The following is an 11,348-nucleotide window of genomic DNA, read 5'->3' as shown; positions in this document are numbered from 1 at the left end:
TTATTGCAACGTAGCATCACTCCTCTATACATTCAAATAGGCTGCAATTAGAAAGAATACATCTTAAATTGGGATTCTAAGGTATCATCCACAGCATATATCTACTGATTCATATTGTTTAAATGTTTTAGTAATAAGTTTGCATCACAAAATGTGTAATGGAATTAAATGACTTCCTCTGCCTATACTTTTTTTTGGTAAATGTCTCTACGCCATATATCTAATCACTGACATCAGCAGATCACCTCCAAGGGACATGCCATTAGATTGATTTATCAGATGAAAAGGGGGGGGGGGCGGGAAGGGTCAAAGGAAGTCACAGGGAAGCCTCCAAATAATGTCATTGAATATTGATAAGAAATTCTGCTGGGGATATACGTCACAAAGTTCCGTGCTTCATATGGTAAATAGAATGAATGCAGTAATTAGATTTAGGAACACGAAGCTCCCTTAGACCTGCCCATCTGCACTTATATATAGAGAGGAGCTCTCCAGAGTGTATTCAGAGAGATACAGTATTGGCTTTCACACTTGCTGGGTGTTTGAGGCAATAAGAGCAGTTTCCATCTGTAGTACAGTAAGTGCACACAGCATGTGCTTCACAGCTCAGACGCTGCTGGTTTACTATAGAAGTTTATATGCTGATAAAACAGAGCTGCTTACTTCATTTATGTTGCAGCAAGTGCAGATACTAAGTTGATTCTTGTATTTTAGATCATTATTTCTGTGCACTTGATAAAATATGTTAATTGCCTTTTTTTTTTTTTTTTCTATTGCAGAGTTTGAAACTGTAAAACCCGGGTTGCTTTATGCACATAGCTTCCCTGAGAGTTCAGTGTTTCCTGCTTCCCACCTGTCACTGTAGCAGGTCTGTCTGTTTATCGTAGTTCGTTATACAATACCAGGTACCATGAAAATCCTTGTAGCTTTTGCTGTGATTCTCCTGGTTTCAGCACAAATCTTTGCAGCGGAAGTGGGTTTCAATGATGATATTGACTGGCCATATAGTGACCAAATGCAGGTGAGTTTGTGTCTGCTTGTTTGTTGTTGTTTTTTCTGATCCAAAATATAGATAATATGTTTACTTCTTTTTTGTTTTTGTTATTTACATTTTATCTTAAAATGGTAATAAATCAGCCATCAGTCTTGAATTTTTTATTTGATGCATTTCCATTGGGGTTGTTAGTCTGAATAAAGTGTACATTGTTATTTTGTTTATATTAAATTGATTCCACTACAAAAGAATAATAGAAAATCATTTGTAAACTGCATGCTATTTGTTATCAAGTACACAGGTGCAGCTGTCTAAATCAGAACAAAGCAGACTGACACTGCTCCACTTCATCTGCCATTTGCCATATTTTCTGTAATTGGTTATTAAGTTTCACATTGCTAGATGTCATAGCAGTTATAGTGCTAAATTATACTTCTGTACATTATAGGGTTTACTAGCAAGCAACATATTCACATTTGTTAGTAACTGAGAAATACAAGACATGTGTTAATTTATAAACATAACTTTTTAATGTATGTGTGTGTGTGTATATATATATATATATATATATATATATATATACTATATGCATAATGATAAGGCTGCTGCAGATGTTCCTGTTTTTAAATTTATGTAGAAAACAAAATTCATATATTATATTCTTATGCTTTACATTTGGAACATTTAGCTGCTTAACTAATCAAATACAATGCTCTTAAAAATTTGTGTACACACACACACACACACATCTCTCTCTTTATATATACTGTATATATATATATATATATATATTACTAGTGATTAAAAAATGGTGAAAAAGAAAGAAATATTTCCGTGTTAACATCAGTGTGTGAGTTTATGTACTGTTTTTTTCTACTTAGTTTATATATATATATATATATATATATATATATATATACCGTTTTCCCGCAGTGTGTGTGTGTGTATATATATATAGGCACACATCAGACAAGAGCACAGACACGCACTGTTTCTACACTGCTTCTTAGCACATTTTGCATATTTATTACATTATTATAGTGATACTCTCAAAGCATAAATAATATTAATAATAATAGTACATAACATACATTAAAACTGATAATAATACATATAATATATAAATATAAAATATATAGAAATTGAATTAATAAAATCATGTTACAAAGTTTTAGTACATTCTATATAAATAACAATGAAACATTGCCTTTGTGTTTTATATACAAATAACCAGTATTTAAACCATAAACACAAGAGCAGTATTATTATATTATTACTGCTGAGGAATTAAGTATCACTGTTTCCAATATGCCACGCTTTAGCAGTTGACTGTTGACAATGACCAGAGATTATTGTAAGAACCATGAGTGTGCATTTAGAAAGGAACTAGTGTTTTTTTCATAATTACCAAATTATTTCAGCAGACATCAATATTTCAGATATTTGATTGAAATGCATATATCCAACAAGTCACAGGAAAATCTACATTCTCCTTAACTTCAGTCTTCTCCACATTGCATTGTGGATATAAAACAAGCAAAAGTAGCTATTAAACTTACCTACAAGTCTCTCAAGTGAGGCTTGGATTCAAACGAGCTTAGGTTATTCATGATTATTCTAAAGCATTCTTTTTCATGCACCTGTCACAAGATTATTTATTTACTAATATCTGATTGGCGTACTATGCTTTTAAAAAGATTTACAGTTATTTAAGCAGACTTCATGCATATTTAATGACAACATTTCAGTGACAAAAATATCAATGCAAAGCATTATTCTTATGTAACAGCATATTTTTTTTTATCCCATGTTATAAGTGTTACACTTTGATTAATATACCACAAAAGGATTGTAGGGTCCCATTTTTTATCAAATGTACAAAAACTACAAAAAAATGCTTTGCAGAATGGAAATTGTTCCTTAAAATTAACATGGTAGTAATATCTTTTGTAAGGACAAACTATGCAAAATCATGTTGAAATTAATGGTTTCGGTCATAAATACAAAATGAATCATTTGAAGTTTTCCTATACCATGTGTACAATTGCTTGGTTTATACTAAATAGTTAAATAGTGTAAGGATTTATTACAAATAAACAGTAAAATATGCATACGATTAAAGTAATTTTTTTAAAGGATGTGTTATAATGTGGGCACTACCACTTAATAGACTATATCTATGTTAGCTACATTCTTGCAAATTTAAGAGAACATTCTCTAGTGTAATATGTACTATACTGATAGCTATGCTGCTTACTAATATCCCTATGTAACTGAAATAGACCTCCAAGAGAAAATTGTCCTAATGTGACATCTTAGTTTAGTATTCTTAATTGATTTTGGAGGGACTTTTTTTAGTTTGAATAAAGTATATAAAAAAAAATAATTGCTTATTAAGTAAAGTCCTTAGTGTTCAATATTTTAGTTTGGTACCTTTTCTAAATGTTAAGTCATTTTATAGTTTTTAATCTCGGTTATTTCAATATTCTATTGACTAATATGTTTTTAAAAGCATTTAATTATTTTTATTAGTATTTCCGCTATAATTAAATGTAATTACAATACATTTAGTCCTATTCTAAGTTTGCCAGTTGGTAATCTTGTAAAATTTGGCTGATGATTACGTTGCTTTGCTAAGAATTTCTTTAAGCAAAGTTAATGATTTCATTGCAAGATTAATTAACTCTGCCTTATTTGATAGCTCTGAGATACTTCAAGAAAAAACTGCTGTTGCATACAGTATTTGCTTCATTATTTGTAACTAGTGCATGAAATAATCAGTTCATTATAAATCAACTACATGTAAATACAATGCTCATTTTATTATGCATTTATGCACACAATACTTGAGCCATATTTGATATGATTCATCTACTTTAATTTGTCTATAAATGATCCTGCTGTTCACTGAATACACAGTATTTGCCTTTTTGCAGTTGGTTTAACTATAAGCTTTCCATTAAATAAGGTTTTTCACTCAGTATAGCTAAATTCCTATTCTGTACATAACATGAGACTAAACAGTAAACTTTATATAATCCCATTTTCATAATTGCTTATATCACCATTCCATTTTTATATGCGATTTTTATGTTTTTACCCAATAGCATATTCATTCATGCATGCTAAATAATTAATATACACTATATCTATTTATCTATCTATTATCTATCTATCTATAGCCTCAGTACTCTTTATATATATATATATATATATATATATATATATATATATATATATATGTGTGTGTGTGTGTGCATGTATATGTATATATATATATATATATATATATGTGTGTGTGTGCATGTATATGTATATATATATATATACATATACATGTGTGTGCAAGTATATGTATAACAGTTTTTATTGAGCAACAAGCATATGAACGTTTTCGGGCATCCGCCCGTCCTCAGATACCAGAAAACATTCATATGCTTGTTGCACAGTAAAAACTGTTATTTACAACACCGGAGAGTGCTTGCCTTTGTGAAACTTTTTATATACTAAGTTGGTAGGCATCCCGGGGGGCTTATCTGCTGTGTGTGCTGGGTTCTCCTGGACTGTTATATATATATATTTACATGAATGTTATGAATAACATTTATTTAGTATAATGTAAAATTCAGTTATTTCAGTGCTCTTCATTTTTGGAGAAATTTAGCATATTTTACATTTAGTCTTATTAAAGGCAGAAGAGATCATGGGAAATATTGCTTTGTCACTTTACACAACCAGTTTTTTCAAATTATTTTCATTTTAAATTGGCATTTTTTTTATTCCACGTAGAATAATTCATCTACTAGAAAAATGACATGCTACCTCATGGCCACAAAGTCACCTTTGGATGAAATCTGTAATTATGTTAAAGAGTCAGATATGTCACCATTGACATAACTATTTATCTGTGCTTTAAATATTCCAATCCAACTATTGATAAATTGCATTCACAAGATTCAGGTAATTGGTTTGCAACAGTAAATCAATTCAGACCTATGACCTGTTACATAGACTTAAAGTGAAGGTCAATTTTATCTAAATGCAATACACCCATAGAAACCTTAACATCAACGTATTACAGTCGCTAACTTTATATTTCAAAAAAATTAGTCATTTTCAAATAAAACAAATAAATATAATACCTCCGTTATCGATATTTGCCCCTCCCCTACCACACTTCCTTATTTTTCTTTAGTGACGTAGCTATCGTTCCTACAAGTTCCCTACGCTCGTGCACAACAACCTTTTTGAAATGCGCATGCGTATTTTTCACTGTGTAGCGCATGCGTTTCCTTTTCAACTGTTACGCAATACTGTTAGTCACTCACTCGCTCGTATCCAAAATAATGAGAGAGCGGACTACGCGTGCGTGCTTCATGCACGAGCATGACGGTGATGACGCTCACATTTTTTATACGCATAAGCATAATTGTTTAATGACGCTATAGAAAAGGGGCAGGACGCCACGGGGGTAAAAAATAGATTGGATAGAACATATTAAAAAACTGTCAATCAATTACGGCAATATGGCGGGCGGATAATACAAGTGACACAGATGCGATTTAAAAAATACAACTTTTATTATTAGTTATAAAGAATTTGATGACTTAACATCATACTTAATTTAGCTAATCTTGCTAAAACTGTTAACCACTAAGCCAGACTTGACCTTCACTTTAAGTAACATCAGACATACATTCTTAATGTATTTGTACTTGTCTATATTATACTGCCAGACTCAGTTTTATTTATGGTTTATGCCATGCTATTTATTCATACCTTTATGTTTTGATTTCTTTCATATTTTACTTACTCTATTACTCCATCTCCGAGATGCACACATGAATCAATTACTTGAGCATCCCAGCTTTAACTCACATTTGATCAATCTCATCTCATTTGTATCTAATAGTATTACGGATTCCCAGCAATATGTTTTACCTGTTTAAACTTATGTGCATCTGTTGTAATCAAGAATTACTTTCAGAACTCCCTAGAGTTTTAAATTTAATTTAACTTAATAGATACATCTTTTCTTTTTCTTTTTTTGATGGAGCCATTGAAGGTTATCTTGAAGAGTAAATGCTCAACATTATGGTGTTTTAGAAAAGAGGCAGGAAACAATTTAATATAGGAATGTTTTGAAATGTTAGTCCTTATTACATTTCTATGGAAACAGTTATAACATTGTATAATATCTAAAATCCATACTGTATTCCATTTAATTATCCTAGTAATAAAGGGTATATGTCAAGGCTGGTACCAATACTACCTAAGCAGTAAACATTTCAACATTTCTGTATTGTTATGGTAAATTATTGAGCATTGTGTCATGTATCCTTGAGTTTAGCTCTTTGATGGTTGATGAGTTGTTTTTTTAACTAATGAAGATGATGGTCTGGTTTCTATGATATATTATAAACATTTTGGAGCCTATGGATTCATTCAGAGATGCTATATTTTTTTTCTCTAGTTCTGTATTATTGGTCAACTTCCATGTGCTTTTGAAGGAATAACTGGTATATTTGTAAATTCCATATACTAAACTTGTCTTATAACCAAAATAGACAATGCTATTTAAGCCTTTAAAGCATTCCTGATACATTTATTTTAAGAAAGAGAATGTCACATAGGTTGTGTCACATAAGCTGTCCAAGTTCATTGAAATGAATGGACATATCTAAACAATTGTTTGGTAATAGTTTCACAGAAATCTTAAATAAGAGCTAAAACACTCTTCAACAAGAATTATTCTGGAAAACTGCTAAAATGCCAAAATGTTTTAACTAACAAATCATTAATGTTATACACATATTGCAGCTAAAACTTACATTATTATTCGTCATTTTATGTCATACTTGGTCCTGTATTTGCATCAGGCCTAGCCAGGAAGAAAATGTTGTTAAATTAAATACTAAAGGGGCCATACAGCTTAAAATACCCCCCTCAAATATTTATTTAAAGGGACAGTAAACACCAGAATTTTTGTTGTTTAAAAAGATAGATAATCCCTTTATTACCTATTCACCAATTTTGCATAACCAACACAGTTATAATAATATACTTTTTACCTCTGTGATTACCTTGTATCTATGCCTCTGTAAACTGCCCCCTTATTTCAGTTCTTTTGACAGACTTGCATTTTTAGCCAATCAGTGCTTACTCTTAGGAGCTTCACGTGCCGGAGCTCAATGTTATCTATATGAAACACATGAACTAACGCTGTCAAAATGCTTATCGATTAGAGGCAGTCTTCAAGGTCTAAGAAATTAGCACATGAACCTCCTAGATTTAGCTTTCAACTAAGAATACCAAGGGAACAAAGCAAAATTGGTAATAAAAGTAAAGTGGAAAGTTGTTTAAAATTACATGCCCTATTTAAATCATGAAAGATTTTTTTGTGACTTTACTGTCCCTTTAACTAAATGTAACTGCAATGTACATTCATTATTTATTTTGTCTGCCTTTTCTGTATTTTATTTTTTAATATTTTACAAATATTGTATGTCATGTTATATAGCATGCTGGATTTTACTTCATCCAGGTAAATGAACACAGTAATCCTTTAGATTAATAGAGGCTATCATTTGCAACTGGTTTTTGATTGGAACAAATTAGATGGCTTCTATTTGGTCTGCTCTGAAATAAATAATCTTTCACATTTTGACTACAAAATGACTTTCAAATAATTTATTTTGTATTTGAATTGCTTTGATTAGTACAGAAAATCATTTGCATCAAGATTGGCTGCAAAGGAGATTCTTCTCAAGAGTTTTGTCCTTGGTCTGCTCTGAAATAACAAATCTTTCAAATTTTGACTACAAAGTGATTTGTAAATAATTTATTTTGTATGTAGATGTTTTACAATGCACTGCCTACATTCTGATGTATACCAAGAGAAAAAACCTTTCCAGTTTACTTATATTATATAATTTGCTTAATTAGATACTAGAAGTAAATTGGACAGTTGTTTAACATGACATGCTATATCTGAATCATGAAAATGTCATTTTGATTTTGACTTTACTGTCCCTTTGGTTTGTATCTGATGAGTGACACATGAGTGGCATCATTGGAAATCATGTGGACTATCAAATAAAAAGCTTAAAAGCCAGCACACTTTATTTTCAGCATGTTATTGTGTTTGCAGTCATATGAAATATCTATGGATTCATACCTCTATCTCATGTGTATGAATCTTTGCATACCCCCCGATCATCCCACATCCTACAGGATATGCAACAGGCTTGAAAGTATGGCTCACACCTGGCCTGCATCTCCTCCGTGCCCCGGTTTTAAGGCGGTGAATGAGCAGGTTCTGGGATGGATGGGAGGTTAAATTTAATAAATTACCTCAAAAACTACTTTTACATAAATTTGGTTAGCCAATGAGAAAGGCATATATGTGCAGCCACCAATCACCAGTAACCCCCAATGAGTATATTGTTGCTTCTGAGCCTACCTAGATATTATTTTCAACAAAGGATACCAAGATAACAAAGCAAATTAAACAATAGAAGTAAATAAAAAAATTGTTAAAAATAGTATACTCTATCTGAATCATGAAATAAAATGTTTGGGTTTCATGTCCCTTTAATATAATTTTAAAGGGCATTACAAAATATATATTAGATTCATTATAAAGTTTACTTTTTCATTGTGAAATAATATGATCCTTCTTTGGTCCCTCCCATCTCCAGTCTGAAGTGAAGAAAGGTACTTATGGGACTGCACTCTCTATGAACTCTTTGAAAAGGGACATACATAGTGACATTCATAGAGGAATTATCCTTATCATTTTTTTTTGTTTTACCCAGACCAGTGCCACTGCTGTGTCTGAGATTTAAATTCTACATTAACAATGTAAAAAATGTAAATGCATCTGTTGGGAAATGTATTGGTATATGTTATAGCAGGGAAAATAGCCTTAGCAAAAAATACTTTTATGTATAGTGATGACATCATAAATTGGGTTATGCCCATACCACTGATACATCCAGGGAGATCCCCTCCCACCACACAGTAGTCTTTTTGTTGAATTTTAGACCAGGATAGACCAACAGTTTGGCATTTAAAATGTATGTGTTTGCAATCTCTATTAATATGTTTTTTTTCTTTACTCATAAATTGATAAAAAAAAGCTAAATTACTTAATTTTTCTTTATATGGATTTAAATTTCATTTTGTCCCCATGATTTACATTTTTAAAACACAAAAGGGGTAATAGTGAAATAAAAAAAATATTATCAATTTTGGTAAAAGGTCTGTATTTGTTTAAATGTCACAAATTACAAAATGCAGTTGTTTATTCTACAATAATAAACTATTAATAAATATTATTGACTGTTAAAATATCTAATATTTACTTGATTTTACCTTCACACTTTAGAACTTTAAACTTTTGTGTTAGTCTATTTTGTTCATTTCACATACCTACATATATTTTAACAGCCTTGTGTTTATATTATGTTTACATTTTAGGATGAATTGCAAGGACCAATGTTTGAAAACTTTTTACAAAGAATTGCTAGGAAACCTAGGCCTGATCAGTTCTATGGCCTAATGGGAAAACGTAATGGTAAGGATGCAACAGTTTAATTTTGCTTTCTACTATAGTTTTCTTATAGAAAAAAATATTTTGATATATGTCAGTGTAAGGTGCAGGCTTAATTAATTAATTATTTAATTAATTAATATATTTATTTATTTTTAGAATATCCATATGTATATCCTGTACCTTAAATACATAATTTCTTCATTTGTTCATACTATTCCCTTTGAAAGATTATTTAATTTATGTACTACTTATCTTGTATAAAAATACTTTCAGAAATTACTTCTGAACCTTCTACATTTTATTTTGATATTCCTATTTTTTTGTTGTTGAAAATTTATGTTCTTCTGAATTAAACTACCCTCCTCTCTTTCTTATTTCCACTAAGATCCACTTTTTCGTCTGCTTATACTATTTGCTAAATAAGCAGACATCATGTGCTTAGCGACCTTTATCAATTCTGGAATAATAAGTCTTTATTTTTGCTTAATTTGCAATTTGCAGAACTTTATCTTCATACATTCTGCATCTGCATAGAATTGTATATCATAATGACATTATTTGGAATAATATTTTAATTAATAAAGATATAAAATGGAAATGGATTTTCTATACACTTTTTTTTATATTCTTATGCATGTGCATATGTGCATGCACACATATATAAACAATATAAACACACAGAGGTACACAGACACTTCCATGTCCATTCGCATAGATAAACACACACACACACACACACACTGTGAATTAATGAAATATGTGAAAGCGATTTTAGAGTATTTTAGTGCTCTTGCTAATTTACAAAAAAAAAAAAAAAAAAGATATTTAAAAAAATAAAATCCCTGCACATTTTGTGGACTACACAAAATATGTTTTTACCCTTCATTCTTGGTAACAGCATGTACGGGTTGCTTAGCAGTTTTCCCTTTTTAATAAACTAAATAAATATGCAGTCAAGTAGCCGTGTTGGTCATAAAGATAAAGCATATATTCAGTGCCACTCTCTTTTTTCAATTCCACTTTTCCTGTTGACAGTGCTTTAGATACCATATCTATTGTAAATAGAAATACTTTTTTTTTCTTCTAGGATTTGGTCAAATTTCTCGCAAAAGTAAGTAAGAAATCTGCATTGGTAATGTTGCTTTTGGGCAAAGCTGTGCCATTTCAATGTTTTCATTATTGCATTATAAGTATTACAGATTGCATTACATACATTCTCAGTATGGTACTAGGAGATGTATATATTAGCTGTGAAATAAAATCATATTTCCTTTTTAATCTTTTATCTTTTTATTCTTATGCTAATACTTAAAATCTGGTGCCAATCCTTTCACAATTCATTATATTTTAATTTCCAATTAAAGAATTTCATCTAATTTGTTTATAATTTTAGTTTATGTTATTTATTTTATTAATATATCATTTTGTTTTATAATTTTATAATTAAACCCATTTAAATTTAAGAATATTTTGAGTGGGCATTTTATTTTTGTTTTCTTTTTCTAGGATTTGGTCAGATATCTCGCAGACGTAAGTTTAAATATATTTCTAGGCATATAAATGAAAAACAATGACCATTTGTCATCCAAACTAAAAGAAGGGTTTATGCTTAAAGGGATGTAAATATGGACAAATATTTGAATTACCTCCAGATTATTTGCTTTTTTTGTTTTTCATAAATTAAATCTTAAATAAATTTTCTACATGATAAGGGTTTAGCACTTTCTAAATTTCTGTACTGTCCAGGAGTGGACCTACTCAGCAGAGGGCCCTGGTTCAACTTTTGTTGAGCCCCCA

At 30.4% G+C, this 11,348-nt stretch overlaps 1 protein-coding gene across 1 annotated transcript in view; it reads left to right on the top strand.

Annotated features, from left to right (window-relative positions):
- The first annotated feature begins 517 nt into the window (after nt 1-517).
- TAC1 (tachykinin precursor 1) overlaps nt 518-11,348 on the top strand; it is a 34,592-nt gene continuing 23,761 nt past the window's right edge. Inside the window, exons 1-5 of the mRNA XM_053712981.1 lie at nt 518-577; nt 780-1,021; nt 9,476-9,572; nt 10,639-10,662; nt 11,058-11,081. Coding sequence (XP_053568956.1) covers nt 911-1,021; nt 9,476-9,572; nt 10,639-10,662; nt 11,058-11,081 — 256 coding nt within the window. The 5' untranslated portion in view covers nt 518-577; nt 780-910. The remainder of the gene's footprint in view (nt 578-779; nt 1,022-9,475; nt 9,573-10,638; nt 10,663-11,057; nt 11,082-11,348) is intronic.

Source organism: Bombina bombina, chromosome 5 (genome assembly GCF_027579735.1).
Source record: "Bombina bombina isolate aBomBom1 chromosome 5, aBomBom1.pri, whole genome shotgun sequence".
Classification (NCBI taxonomy): domain Eukaryota; kingdom Metazoa; phylum Chordata; class Amphibia; order Anura; family Bombinatoridae; genus Bombina; species Bombina bombina.
The sequence above is the reverse complement of the archived record's forward strand: the minus strand, read 5'-3'. Positions and strand labels throughout refer to the sequence as shown.